Raw genomic sequence first — 22,926 nt, 5'->3', positions numbered from 1 at the left:
TCCACAGGACGAAAATAATTAAAAACGGAAAGAACTGAAATTGAAAACTAAACTATTAATTGTTAACAATGAAATAATATAAATATTCTAAAACTTATCTTATATTAAATAAAAAAAATAAAAAAATTAGGATTCTTTACTAACGAGAAACCCGTTTATAACGCAACACGTCAGTTTAATGTTTACTATTATCCATAAAAGAGTGTATTATTATCTCGGATATAAGTATACTTTATTAGATCCTTTCAAATCGTATGAAAGAACATTTCTNACTATTAATTGTTAACAATGAAATAATATAAATATTCTAAAACTTAATTTTAAAAATATTTTAAAATTAAATGATTTAATTTAACAAAAAAAAAATTGATTAAAAATGCTTGGCAGCACTGACACGTAAAATTGACTTAAGGATGGGATGGTGGGAGTTTTCTAAAAGTCGTCTGTTTTCTTGTTTATAATAGAAATTTAGAGTTTACGTCTTTAGTTGACAAAATACAGCTATAAATAAATAAATGAATATTATTTAAGGCTTCTGTAATTGATATTCAGTCAAAATGACTTATCAGTGGTAAGATAAGTTTATTTCTTTTATTATAGTGACAATACTATAAATTCAATACTTAAATGAATAAAACTGAATTAATGTCTTAAAGTTACAACTTTATATATTGAATCTGCTAAAAGTTCTCAATTCTGTTTAATAAGTTTATTAAAAATAAATTGCACAGAGTATTATTAATTATTCTGTTTTATGTGAATATGATTATGAATGCTTACACTTTTTCCCAATTTAATTAATTATTTTTACTCTTTCCACATCAATGGCGCTAAGAGGGCCTTTTTCTATACCTGTTGTGGGTTTTTTGGGCCCATGACTGACTAAGAATGCGGCCCAACGTATTTGAGATGGACTTCTGTGAACCATGCCCCAAAGTCAAACCCGTTGGAGCATGGTTCACGGACGGTCTGTCTCGAATACATCGGGCCCCATTCCTCATCAGTCATGGGCCCGACAAACCTGCAACGGGTATATAAAAAGGCCCTCTTAGATGGCCCATTAACTGGGTCAAAAGCGTTAACGTTCTTTAAACTTTACGCATCGTCAAAGATGCATCATTTAATTTGGCCGCGTGAGGTGCAATTTACACTGGACACTAAGTGCACGAAAGTGAAGAGAGCAAACAAAACAGACAAGATCGGCAAATAAATTTTGTTTGCGTGGAAAGTGGTGGTTAGGGTGGTTGCGAAGAGTTGTTTTGCACTTTTACTGATAGATGGCATTTTAAAAAAATTTGATACTGCAGTTACCATGTTAAAATTCTTTTTGTTCACTGTGTTGTGTAGGCTTATCAAAATTAAATTATATACCGGTATTTTTTTTAACGTTATTTTCAATATGGATCTATTTAGTTATTAGGTTTCATTATTTTCTGTTTAGAGTCGAGATGAAAATGTTGCTTTCATTGCATTGTACTTGACAACACACATTAGCTGTTGAATACACCTATTGACTGACATGAAAATTTTTAACTCTGAGGTTATGTAGCTTGTGTTTCTTTGTAAGCTCTTTTTGCTTTGCTATGTTTTGTGCCCTTCATGTCCAGTGCAAATTGCACTTAACCACAGTGGGTAGTTCGTCTTTATTATTTTGACCACTTGCAATTGATACCAGATCTTTTGGCAGACTAAGACTGATGCCTTACCATCTTGGATATTCAACCATCCCAGTTACATTGACAATTATATGATTTAGATATCTGTAAGTTAGAATGATTCATTTTTAAATGAAGGTGCCCAATTGAGGGAAAAGAAAATAATAATAATAATAATAAACTAGTCAAAATACATTAAAATAATATATATAGTGAAATATTGCACAGAAATCTTTAAATGGATTATTTAGTTTATTTCCAAAATTTTGTATTTGAATTTTGTCTTTTAAAAACTTGTGTAAAAAAACAATTTGTTTTTATAATCCTAAAAACTGTTCTATTTAATTTGGTTTTATTTTTTGTGCATGTTTTTATGTTGTATATTTATCTTATGTATGTTTTTATATAGATTCTATAGGAGCCCGCCAGTGGCCAAGCAATCTTTGTACCCTGAACACTGGGAGTTCAGTCGTGGGTTTGCACCTTGCTTGGACGGGCTGGCCATGTGGAGTTTTCCGGGTTTTCTCCATGTCTGTAATGCCTAAATAAGGGCCAGTTTCCCTTAAAAAGACCTCCCAGAAGGCATCACCCAAGTGTTGCCATAACTAAACTAAACAAACAATATAGATTCTATATTTGTATTATGTGAGAAAAAGTTACATGTAGTTCACTGCATTACCTTTATAAAATTTTGAAAAAAAATGTGGAAATTGGTTTTATCTCAAATAGTGCATAAAATATATTAAGTAGAAAATCTGCATTTAAATTCTAGCAGTTCTTGCAAAACAAATAACTGTCCTGTCTTGTTTTTGAGTATTTACATACAGTACATCTGCTTTATTATTCTAAAAATATATTACATATTAATAACTTGGAATAAAATGTACTACAAAAATATTATTTCAAATTAAATTAAAACAATTTTATATAAATTTGTAAATATATATTATGAAAATTGTTTCTGTAAAGTTATTATTATTATACTCAAACAAAATAGATTTATATAAAAATTAATAAAAATACTTCTAATACTGTAGACTAAATCAATGAAAATGTCAAGCCAATACTGGATATAAAAACAGGGCTGTGGAGTTCGAGTAGTAAAAATGATAGACTTTTACTCCAATGGCTGTTTTTTCTATTATGTACTTTATATTAACCTCCTAATAGGAGTTTTACCCTCCTGTAATGCAAGATCTTATGTTATGATCATTCCCCTACTTCATGATCTTTTTGCATGTCACTAATAACTGTTGATTTTCTTTTCAGATATTTATATTGAAATACATTTTATTTTAGCTAGTGGACCTGAACTCATACTTCAGGCAACAGCACAACAGTTTCATAATGTTACTTATTGTAACATTTGTGTGACTCCAGACTTGTAAAAACATGAACTGACAAAATCACATAGCCAGAAATAAGTCATTTAGACATGCTGAAAAAATTCTTATTGTTTTTTTTTTTCCAGTTAGCAATAGGACTATCAGCTAAAGTTCAAGCATAAAAAATCTTAACAGTAACTTAAGTTTATATGATGAAAACAAAAGCGTATGTTACACGTATTGTATCTGGGACTGCTGACTAAGTCTAGAAGGCTTTAGCTACTTTGTAGCCATGGCTCTGAATATATGAGTACAGTATATGATTATGTATATTATAATAATATATACTATAACAATCACAAAAATTGCACCAATCACTTTACTGTGTCTGTAACAGATTGTGTTACCAGCCCTAGTAAACTAACTATATGATACAAATTTACATCTTGGTATCTTTTAATTTTCTTATATAAATTAAGTACAAAAATACTAAATTTTTAAATAATGTTTTAGGATGGTATTATGTTAAAAAGAAGCATGTATGATATTGATTAATGGTCATTACAAAGATAATTTCTCCTCCTCCTTTCACATTGTGTCACATTCCAAATTGCTTCATTCTCTATGAGGTATGACCATTTATTGACAGTCCCTAAACTACAGATGGAAAACATTTTGTGTGCCAATGTCTGGTTAAAGATGAAATGATAGTGGTGATAATGAAAAACCCTGTGGGAAAAAAAGATTAGTACTTTCAGTTTCAATAGGAATGCCTGATGATTCACTTGATAGTGATGAAATGCTATTCTGAGTTAATATAATCAAAGTATATATTAAATTATTATTTAGAAGCAGGAGTCAGACTTTTAAAATTTTCTGAGAATCATGTCTTGGTCTACACTCTATAGCCCTGTATAAAAATAACTTTATGAACAAAAATATTTTAAATAAGCTATTTTAGTAATTTTTTTTAGTAGTAAATAATATGAAAATATTTATCAAATTCAATCACTTTTTTATTTACTTCATTTGCAGGAACAATAACTTTGTGGTATCTACTGAACCCTCTTTTTTTTCTTTCCCAGCTCTGTTTTATATAATAGAGGGAAAGTATGGCGATTGGTCAAAAACATGACCTCCCAAGATTTTTACATTTTTGGACTCTGAACCTTGAAACGTCAAGAAATACAAAAAAATTTGGGGGTTTTTCTGTGTGGGAGGCACAATTTTGTTCACCCTTTTTGAAACTTAATAACTCCTGTGCCTTTTGTCTAAAATTTCTGGAATTTTTCAGGAAAAATTGTGTATTAGGGGGATTGATGCTATTAAATTTTGCTGGTTGAAGGTCGACGGGCGGGGAAATAGAGGGGGTCTTGTGTCATCTCAAGTAGAGTCAGACTAAATGACTATTTTAATCATTATCATCATTTACAGGTTTTTATAAAACATATCCCTACCCTCAAAATTAAGCTTTTTGCCATTTTCTAATAATTAAAAATATAAAAAGTTTTTAATAAAATATCATAACTGATTGTACCACACATGCAGTTTTAAATGTTGTCAGGAAAGTTAAGAAACCCATTGCTGGATTTTTTAAGGTTACTTATCTATCAAAAGAGTGATAAAAAAAAAGTTCATTCAAAATGGCTTGATATAATTATCTTTTTTAAGAAATTTAAATTACATTTTTTAAAAAGGAATGGAGCTGAAACAAATATCTTGAAAAGTTCATCTGCATGTGTCACAAACATTGAACATGGTCTAAAAAGGAAAATCAGTATGTCATGCAATTGAAACATGAAAGTGAATAAAGGATTATTAAATTCAGCAGATTTTGTCACAGTTTTTTAACTAATGTGGTAAAAATTTTATCAAATAAATTCATTAAAAAACTTTTTAAAAAAATAACTTAGAATGTTGATTAAACAAAGTTTATGATATAAATAATAAGAATACATAAGGAATAGTTTATATAAATCTTATGTTGTCTACATTTAAAAATTTATTTATAATAACTATATTTGAGCAAACTTGTATTATGAATAATAAATGAAAATTTAGAGAGAGAAAATAATTATAACATTCAAAACTAACATTTTAATTAATAGTTAATATTAAGATATTTTATTTCAGTTATAAATTAATAGTAATTTGTATGATGATGAAAATGTAAATGACAAAGTAATCAATTAATTTATTTTTTCAAATAGGCAATCCTTACAGAAAAACTATGAAATTGAAAGAAGAGAAAATCAGATTGTTGCAGAAGAGGTTATTAATCATCCTCTCAAACCTTTAACGGTAACTGTAAGTATATTTATTTTTAAAGTTAGAAATTTAAAAAAAAACAGACTTTTGTTTATAATAAACATATCAATATTATCTCACATAATACATTAAAACTACATTTATAAATATGTTGTTTGAGATATTTGAATATTAATATTAGAAGCCTGTTTTAAATTTACAATGTTCTTGAATCAATAGAATTTGTTTTACTGTGTAAAAATGTAGAAAAAAGTTGTTTATGTATATTTTTAAATTTGTTTTCTTAGTTTTTATCTAATTACTTTTAAATGTATTTAAAAAGATTAGCCAATAGTTTAAGTAATAGCATGACAACAAATCTGTAAATAGCATCACCTTATTTTATCTGCTGATCATCAATTAAATATTTACTAAGCAAAATGCATTTATAATCTGAAAAGTATGAAATTTAAACCGCAACTTTCTGTTAATTTAATTAAGCCAATTCAATATAATGCTTTAGAAAGTGTGTGTGTAATATATTAAATTATGTCATAATTATACAAGTATGACAAGCATTACTGAGCTAATTTACCATTCAGTAGTAATTTTCATTGGATATTTCTTTGAAAATTTAAAGTTTAATAGTTAGTTTAATATTTTTTTTTACTTAATATCATAATATTTTAATGCAGTTTTTTCAGTATCATTATATTTTTTAAATTAAATTAAAAAATTTTTGAAGTTAACAGTTTAAATTTTTGTGTGGTTAATAGATTAATTTTTAAAGATTTGCATTTAAATTTTTTAAATTAAGGTACAAGAAGGAAAGATTAAGAGAAGAGTTGGAAGCACAACCAGTAGTGCTTCTTCATCAATACAGGGTACTCCTAGGAAGTCTATGCTTACATCAAGTTGGAATGGGGGAAATGATCCACTTCATCCTTTAAGTTTTGCCCTGGAAGGCATGGATCCTCTATCTCAGTTTGCTGCATCAGATCCTCTCAGTCAAATGGCTGCTGAAGTGAACATGCTTGAAAGAGTAAGATTGAAATTGTATAAATACAGATATATATTTATAAATTCAAATTAAAAGCAATGGGATTGGTATTATACTTCTTTAAAAATGTTAAATTTAAAAATAAAATATCTGTATAGTATTAATGAGTAATATTATACACTTTATAATTGATTTTGAGCAATTTTTGAAGGCGAGGTCTAGTATTTGTTTGTTATTTGTTTTGTTTGTCTTGAAAAATTGCTTGAAATCAGATATAAAGTGTATAATATTACTCATTAATACTCCAGAGATATTTTATTTTTAGATTTAACATTTTTAAACATATGTATTATTTAAATAGTTTTTAAACAAATTATTTTACTAATAACCATGTAAAACTGTATATATGTTAAAAACAAAATGTTCCGTCTCCACCGAAACTGAAATCAACACTTTACAAAGAAGTAGCATATAAGTAGGTTACACTGTGTTGCCTGTGGAATTTACAATTTGTTTCTCAAAAGGACCACCTGTTAACTTCCTCTGTGGATTTGGCATGAATTTATGGAAAGGGTTAACAAAAAGGAAGGAAGGGTCTTTTCATACAGATAGGAAACACAGAAAGACTTCACTTTTGGCTCAGACTTGGAATTGAAGAGAGCTATTTGTTTGCTCTCATTGCAACTATGGTTATATACAGAATACAGATTTAGTTTGTTTTTATATTATTTTTAATAATAAAATGTATGATCCGTAAAAGTAGCCTGTTTAAATACAGCAAAAACTAATATATAGTGATCACAGTATATATGTATGGGACATAAAAGATACAAAGAAAATTGGTAAAACTCATTCGTCTTTATATCATGGTGCTTGCATTTGNTATGAAAATTGAAATCATTTTTGATTGTTCGTAATTAATTTTGATCAAAAAATTAATTAATTAATTAATTTTTTTTTAAATTTGTGAAATCTTTTATTGATTTGTAATGACAATTGCAATTTGTTAAAATGTTAATGTGTTGTAAAATAAAATGTTAAATTTATATTAAGTAATTAGATATATATGTATATTAATTTTTGATAATATATAAAATTTGAATTTCTTACGAAAATAATAAACCAATGTTTTTATTGTTTAACAGTAATTAACAGGTAGATATTGTTATATTTGCTGTTAGAAATGTTATCACCAAAAATATATATACATATATATGCCTATCAAATGTTTATCTTATGATACTGTTGTTCCTATTGAAATAGGTAGTGTGTATTAAATATAAGATGTATTTATAATTTATATACAGTAGAGCATCGATTATCTGAAACAGTTCAGGGCTGGGGTTGTTCAGATAACTGATTTTTCAGATAATTGATCATGTATGAAAAAATATATTAACCTAACCCGTGTTGAAATTTTTCTCCATTGAGTGTTGCTTCGTGTTGAATTTTCGTCGATGTTAAGCCTAATGAAAATTTTTTTAAAATAATAATCGTGGCTATTGTATTGGTAAAAATTATTTCTTTATTTTGCACAAACAAAATAAATATATTGAAAAATATAAAAAACAAAAAAAATTATATTTTGGAAGTTAGTTTAGTATCAAAAACGTTCCTATTCAGCATAACACATCCCAACACACAGTCCTCAGAAAAACACCACAAAAAACGAGCAAAACTCACTACTCATGATGGGGAAAAATAAGCCTCTTTCAAATACTGGTGTGTCCTTAAGTACCCTCTTGTGGTCATGCCAGTGCTGCCAGCTAAAACATGCATACCAACAAAAATAATATTCGAGTAGCCCAAGACATAGCCCAAGACAAAGCCAAATATTGCAGCGCCACAGCACTAGTGGAAATTTGAATTTGCCGATTGGAACGCTTTCAGTTAACTGATGTTTCTGTTGATCAGTATTTGGATATAATTGATGCTCTACTAAGCAAAATGTTATGTATATGTTACATACAGTATATGTATGGTATTAAAAGCATCATCACACACAAATAACATTAATTTTAAATTTGTTTTTTGAAACCGTGTCCTGTTTTATATTTGTGGCGTAGTAAACACTAGTATTGTGTTTTATTCCAAAGACACATGGCAAATTTAATGAAAAATTTGCCATGTGTCTTTGGAATAAAACACAATACTAGTGTTTACTATGCCACAAAAATTAATTTTAAAATTAATTTGATTTACAGTTTGAAAATTTCAAATCAAGTTTTAAATGGTTTTTAAAAATGTTTTAATTTTCAATTGATTTGATTTTAATTAGTTTTAATTTCATTTTTAATTTTGGTTTCTGTTTTGGTGTAAAGGCCAAAGTTTTAATTAAATTTTTATTTTTAATTAATTTTTAGGATTAATTTATGTAGTATAGATCTAGGTTTAGTATTTAATAATAAAAATTATTAAAAATAATTGTATTATTGTTTATCTAATTTTTCATGCATTTTCTGAACCTTTAATTACAATATTTTAAATTATTGCAAATTTTTTTTGCGACGTAACTATAGAAGTTATTTTAGCATTGTTTCACACAAAAGATAATCACATTTAAATTTATTTTAATTTTTTTAATAATTTCTTTAATATTTGTTTTATAGATTTAAAGTGAGTTGACAGTAATTGAACTATTGGGTTACCTAGTGTTGTATAATTTGTTTTAGATTAAAACAAATTAACATTATACATTTTAACTAAAACAGTTTATTAAATACAACTTAACAGAAATTGTTAATATAATACATATGTAGATTTGAAAAGCTGGTGGCATTAAAAATTGTAATTTTTTGAATGTAATTTCATATGATAATAGGAGTTTGACAATTAAATTCTAGATCTATGTAAATTTAGATGAAATCAGATTAGTAGAATAAAAATTTTTTTAACGCTGTTAAAAAAAAATGTTAAATAGAGTAATGTTAAAAAATAAAGTAATATGAGTAAATATAAAAATGTTAAAAACATTTCTATAGTTACTCAAATTATTTGGATACTTTTTGAATTTATTGAAATTTTCTATCATTGATTTTTTTTTAACTTTTACTTTAATTATTTACTGTTTCCTCAAATTTCTTTCTTTTCAATGTTAATTTGATTTTGGAGAAGAAGAAATAGTCTTTGATATAATTGGAAATAAGGGAGATAATGATTAATTCTTTATTCTAAGGCAATTTATCTTCCATAAACCTATTGATTCTATGCTAGAAGAATTTCTAGAACTTCAGAATCATTTATTTGATTAATGTTTTCGGAATGTAATTGCTTCATCTTCAGATCAGTTCAAAGTTTTAATCAAATAAACAATTTCTGGCTTATAGACAAACTTTTAGCATTTTTCTGTTTGATTATAAACTATTGATTTAGTATTCTTACATTGGTAAAAAAATTTCTTAATCATCACTGTAAGATAGGTTAATTATCAAAAACTTTTTGACTATCTGTACACAATTGATATGTCATTGAATGTACAATATTTTATTAACTGGATGCTTTTTATTTATGAGTTATCTTTGTACTGAGTATTTCTAATCAATCTAGTAATTTATTTTGTATATGTAATTAATTTTATCATAAAATTTTCAGCAAAAGGAAGAAAAAATAAGGAGAAGTCATGCAGAGGATAATTTTGAACCATGGTCTGCCAAACGATCTGCTATTTTGACTAAATATACAACATCAGAGAAGCTTTCTATAGTCACTTGTTTTCTTTCTGGTGGAGAGAAAGGTAAAATAATAGAATGTTAAGTTTGATTCTTTATTTAAAGTGAAAAATCATACTTTAATTTGAATTGTAATTTTTAACTGAATTCCTGATTGTAATAATCTAATTATAATTATTAGTATGATATAGGAATTTAAAATAAATTTTATTTACCATACATGTGTGTGTGTGTGTGTGTGTGTATATATAAAATTTTACACAAAGATTGCAATACTCACTTGGTATGATTTTTGATTTCTTTGAACATAATTATCCTTCTAATGTTTTTGCAAATTTTTGTATTAATCAAATATAATAATTAAATCAAATGTGTATAAGAACCAGTTGCATTGGAAGATATTCTATAACAAAGTTTATTTTAGTGGCAGATGCAAAAGAATCTGCTACTAGAATAAACTTTTTTCACATCTGCAGTAAAGAAGACAAGTCTTATCACAAGATATCAGGGCCATATGCTGTTAATTGTTACAGATTATCTAAGACAAAACATCTTAAGCTAAATGTAAAACTTATTTTAAACAAAGATTAGTCGGTGATGTTCATTGGATGAATGTGTAAATAATGACATATTCTATTTGTGGAAAGAAGTAAATTAGTCTTTTATACAAGTAACCAACAACAAGACACCATTGCACTGTTGAAACATAATAAAAAGTAAAATGATTTTAGGTTTATATTATGATGTGGAAAATTATTGCAGATTACACAGCAATATATCTTCAGCATCAAAGTTGAAAGGTTTAAAAGGTTTTAAATCTTCTGAAACTGTGTTGTTTAAGTTTCTTTGATTCACTAACACAAGGTGTGTTTTTATTTTGCCAAGTGTTGAAATAGAAACACACCTTGTGTTAGTTAATCAAAGGTTTAAAAGGTTTTATATATATATAATTTTAATTAGAAAACTCAAAACAATAATATTAAACAAAGGGTATCAACAGTTGTGCAGTTTAATTATTTAATTATAAAAGAAAATACTGATAATCAATTATCATGTGTTTCTTGTTCATTATATGTAAACAATGTAATCAAATTGCAAAAATAAAATTATACTAGTTCTACAGTGCATTAATTTTATATTTTAATCACATGTGTATGGTCAGAATACAGGTGTGATTGGATTCTGAACTTATGAGTAGTTGCCATTCAGTATTTTATAAATTTCCTTTAGAATGATACAGTTGACATAGCTAATTCCAGAAAGATTCCACGATAATTTCTGTTGTTATCTACTGTATTAGGATGGACTGAACAAATACTGATCTAGTAAGAAGATAATTTGCTCAATGTAATTATTTTGAGCAAAACTAGAAACAGTATTTTCTGTAATAGACTATTTTTTTTACTTAAAGTAACGGATTTCTTTATTGGACGGGAACTATATTAAATTGATTCTTAAAATGTTTATTTTAAAGTGATCATGAAGACTCAGAGTTCTGTTAGTGATAAAGTCAAAACTCGATTAGAACAATTGGATGATTTTGAAGAGGTAATAATAATTTAAAACAGCTTTTGAGTTGAAAATGAATAGTTCTTGCAACATTTTAACAATGATTTATCATCTGTAGGGATCTGTTAAAGAGATGCTAAATTTAACACAGCAAGAATATGTTAATAGAATTGAAGAACTTAATCAAGCTTTAAAAGAATTTTGGGAACAAGATCAGAGAGTGAAAGCTTTGAAAATTGCAATTCAAGTAAGAAATTAATTAAAATGCTTGAATTTAATTAATTATAACTTTTTAAAATCAATTTTATTATTTTATAGTGTGCAAAACTTCTTGTTGATACTTCAGTGATCCACTTCTATCCTAGTAAATTTGTTTTGATTACAGACATACTGGATAATTTTGGTAAGTTTTAAATTTAGTTGCTTTTTATTCATGCAAAAACAAAAATTTAATCGTAAATTTGTCTTTAAAAGTAAAGTAAATTGTTGGTTAAGGCACTTTTATATGTGAAAGACAAAGAAGTGTAATGTCCCCAAACAAGTGATAAATAAGGGACTACTGTATTGCTCTTTGATCATCAATCAATTATTATTGTTAATAAATAGAACATGGTAAATAACATAGCAATGAAGAAATTAATTAGATGAAAAAAATTTTGAATAAAAACCAAGATAATTTTCTTTGATGAACTATTATTCAAGTGAGATGGAAACTTTAGCTTGAAAAATTTGAGAAGGCATACTTTTTAAATCATTTACAAATGTGATTCTGACATTCTACCAATTATATTTACATTGTAATTTGAGACTTTTTTACACATTATTTTGTTAAAAATTGAGTTTTCAGGACAAATATAAATTTTTCCTACATAAATGTTAGTTCTAAAACATTATATTGAAGATATACATATATGGCATGAAGTTGAATATTAAAGCTAAGATATATTATATTGGGGAAACATTAGTTAAGGTGGTGATCTGTGTGGTATGTCTGTATATTGAAAATGATAAATTGATGATAAAAGAAAAGTTTATTGATAAAATTGGTTGTATAAAGACTTTTAAGTTTTTTTTTTAATATATTATCAGAAAAATTTTAAGTACATTTCATTTGTATACTTTTATTATTATTGTTAATGCAAATATAAATGTTGAATGGGGGTGGAATCAATTGATTAAACAAATGATTTTTATTTATTTATTTTACAAACAAAAGAATTTTCTTTTTGTTTGTAAAATAAATGAAAATCATTTGTTGTTAAATATATAAAAATTGATAAACATATTAATTTGATTCTATAGAATACAATCTCAGTAATCTGGCAATTTGCTAATTTGACATCTCCAGTAATCTGACAGTAGTCAATTTTCAGTAAGGTTTAGATAAGATGAGAGTGAACTTTATGGATGAAGAAACAAATGTAACACAACTAATAGATAAGTGATTTAATATTTTAAGCTTACCGGCTAGAGCAGACAGTGATATGGACCTTCAAACATGGTGATATGTGGCGACAACAGCGCCGCTACTAAACAAGACAAAATGAGACCTTACAGGTAAATTGGCACTGTTTCCAAGTCAAACAAGCTGTCCTCTAGTTCAAACTCTTGTTCATACTAAATTTGAACTCCTCCTCATTAAATGTGGCATAATATCAAGCCTGAGTTTGAGCACTCAACTATGGACTTGATATTAAAGATTGTTAGGCTTGTCCATCTAAGAGTGCTCAAAAAAAAGCATAGTATCTTATAAGAAAATAATGTAAAATAAATTTTGTATAAATATAAAAATCAGTCCCAGTTACAGGAACCACCAGTGGCCAAGTGCATCTCACCAAAGGGCTGGCCATTTGGAATTTTCTGGGTTTTCTTCATGTCATTAATGCCTAAATAGGAGCCAGTTTCCCATAAAAGATCTCCCAGGAGGCATTTTCTCCTTCACAGATTGGCCATGTGTTACACTGTCTTAATCAAATAGAACCCAGTTACAGGATGGTAGATGGTAGTTGAAAAGTGTCAAAATAGCATTATGTAATTTATGGATAGTCTCATGTACTGATTCCTAAAGATCCTTATAATTATTTAAATGTAACAAAACAAATACAATCCACATGAAAACAATCTTTATTAAATTTCTTTTATATCATGTATATATTAGTGATGTAATTACTGTGTGCCTGCTAGTTTTTTATAAAAGGTATTTTAAAATCTGCTTCTGTCTAAAAATATATATTTTTGGATATAATTTATTTCAATTATCTAAAACTACTACAGATTTTGTTTAATATAATTAAACTTATTTACAGGGAAATTAGTTTATCAAAGGATTCATAATAAGGCAGACAGTTATAAACCTCATAGTAGAATTCCCATTCCTCTTCCAGGTTAGTTGAGAAAGTCAAAATTTTCATTAAATATTAATTCATATTATAATTATTATTATTATTATTAATTTTTGAATATTTTTAGAAAATTTTACTCCTGATCAAGTACCTGAAACAGCAAAAGAAACTTGTCGAAATTGGTTTTTCAAAATTGCTTCCATAAGAGAATTAATTCCTCGTTTCTATATGGAAACAGCAATCTTAAAATCATATAGTTTCCTTACTCAAGGGTTAATATATTTTTCAATTTTTTCTACATTATGATACTTTAATTAAAAATAACATTAAAATAATTATATAGAGAATATTCTAATGCTCTTATGAGGCTTACAAAAATGATTCGTGGCATTGGAGACCCTCTAGTAGCAGCATATGCACGATGTTATTTGTGTAGAGTAAGTAGTCACAATATATATAAGCAAAAGAATTATTATTGGCTATAATAATTATTGATTTTTTAGGTTGGGATGTCTATAGCTCCAGAAGTTCAAGAACATGTTTTATGTAATTTTTGGGATTTTTTGCTCAGTTATAATCAAGTAAGTATAGATTTTAATATGATTGAATTTAATTATGTAAATATTTTTCTATTAATTCTTATTAAAACTATTTGATTATTTATGATTCAGCTTCAGAGTCCAGTGGTTCAGATGGTATTGAGTAAACAACAAGTAGACATGCCTTCATATTTAATGTTATATCCTCCAGCTTTGGATTGGATTTTACAATGTGTTGCATATAAAGCATCTGAAACAACATTAAGTGAAGTTCTTCAAAAATGCAAAAGTCAATGCAATAGGTAAGATTGTTTTAGTTTAAAATATAAAAACTGTCTGTATGAAAAAAACAAAAATTAAATTTTAGTGCACTTCTGCTGAATTCCATTATGACTGCCTTTAAACCCGAATTTATTGCCCATCGAGCTACAGAACTTGTTGAAATTATGAAAGAGTGTGATGATTCTGGTTTTCCAAAAGTGAGATTTTAATTTTTTTTAATAATTCTTAATTAAATATGATGATGGTAATTTTGTATTTATTATCAAATAAATAATAATAAATTACATCAGAGAGACCAATGAATTTTTTCAAATTTTCATATTTACAAAAACTATTTTATTTCTATAAATGCATTAGTTTTTATCTTGATGAATATTGTTAAATACAGTATAATATCTGAATAGCAGACACCATTGGGACCGAGAAGCTTGTCCGCTATTTGGAGGTACAGTACATGCCAGCAGCCATATTGTATTTTAATCTGTTATTATAAAGTGAAGAATATGATGGATTACAAAAACATCAAATTTACATTAAGAATTGAAAATACCAAACAGTATACATATATATATATATATGTATACTGTTTGGTATTTTCAATTCTTAATGTAAATTTGATGTTTTTGTAATCCATCATATTCTTCACTTTATAATAACAGATTAAANCCTGAAAAATTTCTGGATATATATGTATACTGTTATATATTATATATGTTAATTATATATATATGTACATACATATATATATGTTAATTATATATACAGCTAAAAAGATAAATAATATACTATATATATATAGTATAATATTTATCTTTTTAGCTGTAAAAATCACATTTTAATTGAATTCTAAATAACAGACTTTAGAGGGATATTTTAATTAAATGGAACATAAAAATTATGACAAAACATAAACGTTGATTAATTATTAATTCATCAAAAACTACCTAAACAGAAGTAATGAAAAAGAAAAATGAAACCATTATTACGAACAGAGGGGTGGGTGAAGGTCAGTTTTAGCAACAAGAGTTTGAATGTCAAGTTAGGAAGGTGATTTGCTAGCCACTTTAAGGGTAAGAAATGTATTCAGTATTCTTGCATTTATAATGTCATTTAAGCTCTAAGCAACTAATAAAAATCGATATAGGGATTTGTCTGCTTTGTAGTTATCAAGTAAGTGTAATTTTTTGAATATTTTTGCCTTTTTCAATAAATGATTTATTAAAAATTACTTTAGCCACTACAGAGCTGTTAAAATCATAAATGATATTTGGTTTTCTTGCATTTATGACTATCTTCCTACACTTAAAAGTGGTTGGCAAATTGCCTTCATAACACAATCTTTGAACTTCCACCAAATAAATACTGTTGTCTTAACCTTAAAACTGTTTCTTTTTCATTACTACTGTACTATGATTCTTGTTAAATGAATGAATAACTTCGAAAAAGTTTACGGTTTTTTGGTGCCATAAGCTTAATTCCAACAATAAGACAGAAGTATAATAACATTAATATGTATGACGATAAATGGTAATTGACAGCCTAACCAGATTAGTCTTCTTTAACAGAAAATGATAATTGTTTAGTTTTTACAATACATAGCACATATAATTAACATATATATGCAGTATATTATTTATCTTCCCTCTTTCCCTATTCCTATTTTAAGCCAGTTTTTATTTGACACCTACTGTCAAAATTCATCCTTTGAAAGATTATTTGAACGATTTCTTTTAAAATATTTTGTACATAATTAATTCTATTAGAATATTGAAGGCAGGACTTTGCATTTTCATAAGGTAGGTTATAGATGACAGTGTCTGTTATTTAGTGTTCACTAGAGGTAAATATTATAGATGTCTTATTTGGAGGGTCTGGGAATTGTAAAAATGTTTGTTAAGTAGGGATATCTGTGTGAGAATCCAGAGGTTAGAGGTGATTTCTCTAAGCCCCTTTTTTGGCATCAGACTTGTGATGTCTGCTCATGTTGTCACTGGATGGTTTGTTTCCTCTGTTTATGGGCAGAGGTGGGAAAATTGTGGAATTTTCCTCTCCTGTCAGGTCTGACACCAGTTAAGATAAATTTATGCATCTGAACTTGTGATTATACTTGTTATCTACTGTCGGAGTAGAGGCAGGATCAAGTGGAGGGGTTGGTGGGTAAGTCCAATTCTCGACTAAAACAGGTTAACAGGCAGGTTAAACATCAAAAGTTTAATGAACAAAATGAAAGTAATGATTACACAAGAACTACTGCACTAAGTCTATATACAAGCCCAATCAGCATCTTTGGCAACAATACATCTAAGATCTGAACTATAACAAATATCTAAGTACTTATACACTAATTGACCGAGAGAGAGTTTACAATGCCCTAAGTATAATACCTCTTGGAGTTGTTCAGGGAGAGAGTGAGACAAATCAGTCCAAAGAATGGGAGGAGTCTTTGGTTTATGGTGGAGTCTATGCTGAAGATCAGGTGCATGCTCTTTTTATCTTCACTGATCACTCATCAGGCTTCTCTATACACAATCTGTCTGGTGGATCGTCACAAGATTCTATCATGAGATGGTGACGACTTGGTGAAGGTTTGTGTGTCACTGCCTATGTCTAGTGGCATGTCCTTGTGATAGTGACACATTTATTAGTCACTATCCCACCAGTAAGAGGGGGGTCCCCAGGATCTCACATCTACTATTTGAGAGTGTCCATTAATGGAGGTTTCACAGTTAAGTTATTTTGATTATATATATATATATATATGTCTTTTATTAACATAATAAGAACACAAATACATTACAAAGACAATATATACAAATAGCTTATAAATTTTATGAAATATTTTAGCCTCGAGTATATATTGTAATTTTTTTGTGATTAAAGCTGGCATTGTTTCTATATATCAATATCTGAAAGTAACAAATGTGAATTATTTCAAAATTATTAATGAAAATGTTTGCTAATGATAAATCATGTATTTAATTTAAAATTAAAATCAAATGCTCTTTTTTTGTTTGTTGAAACTGAAGAGGCATAAATACTTAAATAAAAGCACTTTTTATGCTAATTTACAGACCTATTCTCTCTATTTGAATTATTATTGTCATTTATTTAATTATTTAATTTGAATTTTAAATTGCAAAGATCAAGTTCAGAAACACTTCTAATTTAAATAATTTTACATCACTGGCCTTTCTGTATATTAATAAAAGCAATAAAGTAATTTATTTTAAAATAATGTAATCTTTATTAAAGCAAAACAATCTAATAATTGAAAAACACAAGTACTTCAAATAAGAAAAAAGAAAGACAAATAGAATATTAATAATGTCATATTATTTCATTTGAGGTATTTTACACAAATTCATACATCATTTTTGAGAGAGACATGTCAAAAAATATGAAAATCTCAATATGTGGTAAATAATGTAAATATTTTTTTATGAGTTACCTTTGTTGCAGTAGTAGGATATTAGTAAAATCATTTTATTTCAGTTTTTATTATTTATAAATACATCACTACATAATGATATTAATTTAATAAATATCAATAGAATGTAGCAGAGAAATAGATAATTATTAAAATCAATTTTGTTTTGCTCTGTCTTGTGGACTCTAGAGGGCTTTTTTTTATCAAGCCCACAAGGAGGTATCCAGATGGTGAGGAACAGAACCCAACATACTTGAGACAAAAACCACCACTCCTGAAAAATTTCTGGTATTTTTTGACCATACCTGATCCATTCCAAGATCCCCAGAGCAGTAGGCTCACGCCTTAACCTATTTGCCATCTGGCCACTTTTTTTGAATGCCTTCTGTCTATGTCATAAATCACAATAAATATAACAATGTATTAATGATTAATTTAATGCATTTTACAAGAGAAGACAACAACTATACTTCAGATTTATTTTACGAAGATTATAAAGATAAATTCTGTATATATAATACTTTTATAATCGTAGATTTTTCTGTATGCTCTAAGTAATTTACAACCCATAAATTAGAATTTGATGCAATCATAATAATTATATAAATCATAACTAATAAAACAAATATTTGGTGTAATTCTCAGATTCTAATATTTCAAAATGCAATATTTTGAAATGTTAGAAAATATAAGATAAAAACAAATAAGACAAATAGATTTTATTTAATATTAATTAAATTATTTCATAATTTTTTATGTATAATGTTATTTGTGGTTAGAAAGTAATTATTTTATCTTTCAGCATACATTATTTCGCACTCTTGGATTATGTTTAGTAGTTGCAGATCCTCCTGAGAATCAGCGTCTTCAGATACTTAATGAAGTGTGGAAAATAGTTATGAAATTTAAAAATCCTTTAGTAAGTTTTTTGATAAGTTGCTGATTATTTATTATTTAAAATATATATTCAATATTTTTTTAATTGTATTTGATATAAATAATTTTTTTTTTATCATTAAGGAGTACATTACTTGTGCTGAAATATGGATAGAATATCCTGCAAAACATTTTACAGTAAGTTTAAATATTTTTCCATATCATTTAATTATTTTGGAACATTAATCTGATCATTTTTCAGAAAAGAAATGTTAACACGCTACTTAGTGATATCATTAAACACATGACTCCTGATCGTGCTTTTGAAAATCATTATCCACAATTAATGAGAGTAGTAGATCGAATTCTTGCTCATATCCATGATTTTTCTGTACTCTTCACAATGGATCATTTTCTGCCTTTCTTAGATATGTTTCAGAAAGAAAATGTTAAAGTAGATGTTTGTAAAATGATCATGGAAGCATTTATCAAGTAAGATTAAGCAATAAACAATTTTATTTTTTTTATAAATTGTTTTTTTAGAAAATTATACTGATTAATTTTTAGGTATCAGATAGAACCAACAAGCGATCCGGTTATAATTAATGCCATCATGTTTATTTGCAAGACAATGCATGATTCTGTAACGTTAGTATTATTTTTATTATAAAAAAACATTGACTATAATATATAAGTATGCATGCATATATATTTATACCAAGGTATGTTCCATAAGTAATGTGACCAAATTTATAAAAAATCATTTATTGAACATATTCTTACAATTAGTCAAAAATCTTTGAAATAGCATCCTCCTGCATTGATACACTTGTGAAGGCGGTGTTTCCAGGCCTGGAACGCATTCTGGAAGGCCTTCTCTGGAATGTCCTTTAGAGCTGATGTAACATAAACCTTGATGTTTTCAATCATGTCCCAACGTGATTCATGTCTCTTTCATGGCCCCTTTTAAGCAAGAAAACAAAAAAAAAGAGTCAGCGGGAACCAGGGACTGTTAGGTGAATGTGGAACCAATGGAGTGTGGGTCCTGGTCAGGAAATCATTGACAATGAAGGCGCTGTGGCTTAGTGCATTGTCGTGATGAAGTTTCCACATGTCCTTGATGTCACTTTGGCAATGCGTGACCCTCCTTTTCAGTCTTTTGAAAACTTCCAAGTAGAAAGCTGCATTTACAGTGGTCCCGGCAGGTACGAATTCATGGTGGATAATGCCTCTGACGTCAAAGAAGACAATGAGCATGGTTTTGATCCTGGACTTGCTCATGTGTGCCTTCTTGGGTGGGGTGACTTGTGCCATTGGAAAACTTGTGATTTTGACAAGTAATCTCTCCCAAAGGCCAGCTGAATTAATGTAAAGGTTTCGGTGGCAGACTTCCCAAGTTTAACGCAAAATTTGATAGCGTAACGTTGCTTCACAAAATGATCCATTGCTCCGTGTTACATTAACTCAAAATGGGGTTCACGGGGATGAACGTCCTCACTCACCGGCAGCTTGGAAGCAAATGAGATCGAGTGAGTTTTTAAGCTAACACCCCATGCCACCTAGTGCAGCAGGTTAGAACTAGATATGGCGTATCATCAAGTGATGAAAAAATTGGTCGCATTACTTATGGAATGCACCTTGTATTTTGATCAGTGTTTCTCAACCTCTAATGAATCATCGCCCCCTTCAATGTAATATCGCCCCCTTCAATAAAACCGTTACATAGTATCGCCCCTTCACTACAAAATTCTGATGCCAAGGGACAAGGCTAACGCCAAATTCGTACTGCATTGAATAGACTAGTGACTAGTATAATGTTATTTCTTTAATTATTGTACAATATAATGAATAAAATATCTAATTATTCTTAATATAATGTTTTACTATTACCCAGAAAATTGTTTTTCGCCCCCAAAATATAAATTGTTGCTAATCGCCCCTGAACATGGAAAAACGCCCACATGGGGCAATATCGCCCCTGTTGAAAAACACTGATTTAGATTAAAAAATATTTAGACTTTTTGTACAATGAGATTTGTTTCTGGTTAGTATAAAAAATCACTCTCTCTCTGCAATAAAAGTTGAAGATAAAAGATGATTAGACAAAGATAGTATACATAATAATGTAATCATAAGGATAAATTATATATATATATATTGTAATATAACTACAGTAGAGTATCGATTATCCAACTTAATTGGGGACTCAAGTTGGTCGGATAAATGAAAAGAATGAAAAAAATACATTATTAGTATAGTATATTAGTATATCCCATGTAATTAATATATTAGTATATTGCTATTAACCAACTTCGCGTTGAATTTTCATTGATGTTAAGTCTAACAAATTTTTTTTAAAATAATAATCGTTGCTATTGTATCGTTAAAAATGATTTTTAAATTATTTTATTGCTCACAAAACAAACAACCACTCATAATTAGAAAATTAAGTCTTGTTTAAATACTGGCCTCCCTTCAATGGTTGAGCCAATGTTGCCAGCTAAAACACACAAAAATCTAACAAAAATTATATTTAAGTAGCCAAGACATAGCCAAATATTGCAGTGTTACATCACTAGTGGACATTTGAAATTTGCCGACTAGAATGGTCGGTTAAACTATGTGATGGTTAATCGGGGGTCGGATAATTGATGCTCTACTGTATCTATTATCTCAGTAAAATAGGCAGATTTATTTATTAAAATGAAATATAAACAGTGTGAATGAAAGTCAGGTAATATTATCAGGTAATATACCATGTCAATTAAGAAATGTGAAAACATTATATATAAAAATATTCATTGAAAATAGTTTTAACAAACAAGATAAATTTGTCTAAAAATATCAACTTAAATAATCAATAAAAATAATACATTCTAAATTTTGAGTTAAGAAGGGTTAGTAATAAAGTTTTAAGTAGCTATACATGCCAAATATTAATAGAAAAAGATAACATATACCACTGTTAGCATTACATAAAAATAATTATTTTGTGAGTACTTTCAATAGTATATAACTGACATTTGAAATTCAAGTAAAAGATCTTGACATCAACAAACATTGGTTGATTGTTGGTTGGTTCTTTTTTCGAATTTTGAGTGTTTTGCTTTCTATGAACAATTCTGCTTGAAGGAGGACAGTTATATACTGTTGAAAGTATTTGCAAAATAAATTATTTTTACATAATGCCAACAGACAGTGGTATATGTTATCTTTTTCTAAGAAGGGTTAAATACTGTCAAAGGATTTGGTTTAAATGTATTGCATATGGAAATGCTAAAGAAAATATTACAAACTCTAAACAGTAATACACACATTGATATTTTTTACATTAAAAAATCTTTAAGTAAAGTTATTGGTTTTACTTGTCTTTAGAGCTCTTACTTTGGATGATGAAAAACGACAGATTTCTTCTTTGATATGTAGCTTTATACATAAGATAAGTTTTGGTCGTGATTTTGAACAGCAATTGACATTTTATGTAGAAGCACGTGCTACCTTTAGTAATTTGGATCTTGTAATAATGCAGCTTGTTCAGGTAAATAAATTTAACTATTTTTAGTAACATGGTAATTGTTGTTTAAATACAACTTTTTGTACATTAAGCATTAAATGTTTTGCCAAATTGTTATCAAGAATATTTATTAAAAAATAAAAATATTAGATCAGTATAAAACTTTATTTTGTAAATTACAGTAGAGCCTCGATTATCCGACTCAATTGGGGACTGGGGTTGGTCGGATAATTGAAAAGTCGGATAACCGAAAAGTATGAAAAAATCCATTATTAATGTAGTATATTATTATAGCCCATGTAATTAGTATATTAGTATATCGCTATTAATCTACTTCGCATTGAATTTTCATCGATGTTATGCGTAACAAAAATTTTTTAAAATAATCGTCGCTATTGTATCGTTAAAAATTAGAAAATTAAGCCTCGTTTAAATACTGGCTCCCTTTCATGGTCAAATGAGTGTTGCCAGCTAAAACACGTAAAAATAATATTAAAGTAGCCAAGACATAGCCAAATATTGTAGCGCCACATCACTAGCGG

General features: G+C 27.8%; 1 protein-coding gene across 1 annotated transcript; it reads left to right on the top strand.

Moving 5' to 3' along the window:
* The first annotated feature begins 402 nt into the window (after positions 1–402).
* LOC111630891 (UPF0505 protein C16orf62-like) lies at positions 403–22,525 on the top strand. Its single transcript, XM_023375052.1, has 18 exons — positions 403–571; positions 5,191–5,287; positions 6,045–6,269; positions 9,819–9,960; positions 11,370–11,443; positions 11,523–11,651; positions 11,723–11,807; positions 13,711–13,788; positions 13,874–14,018; positions 14,090–14,183; positions 14,250–14,327; positions 14,418–14,587; positions 14,653–14,764; positions 18,797–18,913; positions 19,015–19,068; positions 19,133–19,362; positions 19,438–19,518; positions 22,246–22,525. The coding sequence occupies exons 1-18, from the start codon at positions 558–560 to the stop codon at positions 22,430–22,432; spliced, it is 2,112 nt and encodes a 703-aa protein (XP_023230820.1). The 5' UTR covers positions 403–557; the 3' UTR covers positions 22,433–22,525.
* Positions 22,526–22,926: the final 401 nt, after the last annotated feature.

The sequence above is a fragment of the Centruroides sculpturatus genome, unplaced genomic scaffold, assembly GCF_000671375.1.
Source record: "Centruroides sculpturatus isolate CEXI.00-Female unplaced genomic scaffold, Cexi_2.0 scaffold20, whole genome shotgun sequence".
NCBI classification, from domain to species: domain Eukaryota; kingdom Metazoa; phylum Arthropoda; class Arachnida; order Scorpiones; family Buthidae; genus Centruroides; species Centruroides sculpturatus.
This window is presented reverse-complemented; position numbering and strand designations above follow the sequence as displayed.

Bases quoted from the DNA above. Each gene is read 5' to 3' on its own strand.
- LOC111630891 (XM_023375052.1), top strand. The intron at 14,184-14,249 runs GTAAGTAGTCAC...TTGATTTTTTAG, and splicing joins CACGATGTTATTTGTGTAGA to GTTGGGATGTCTATAGCTCC. The intron at 19,069-19,132 runs GTAAGTTTAAAT...ATCATTTTTCAG, and splicing joins ATCCTGCAAAACATTTTACA to AAAAGAAATGTTAACACGCT.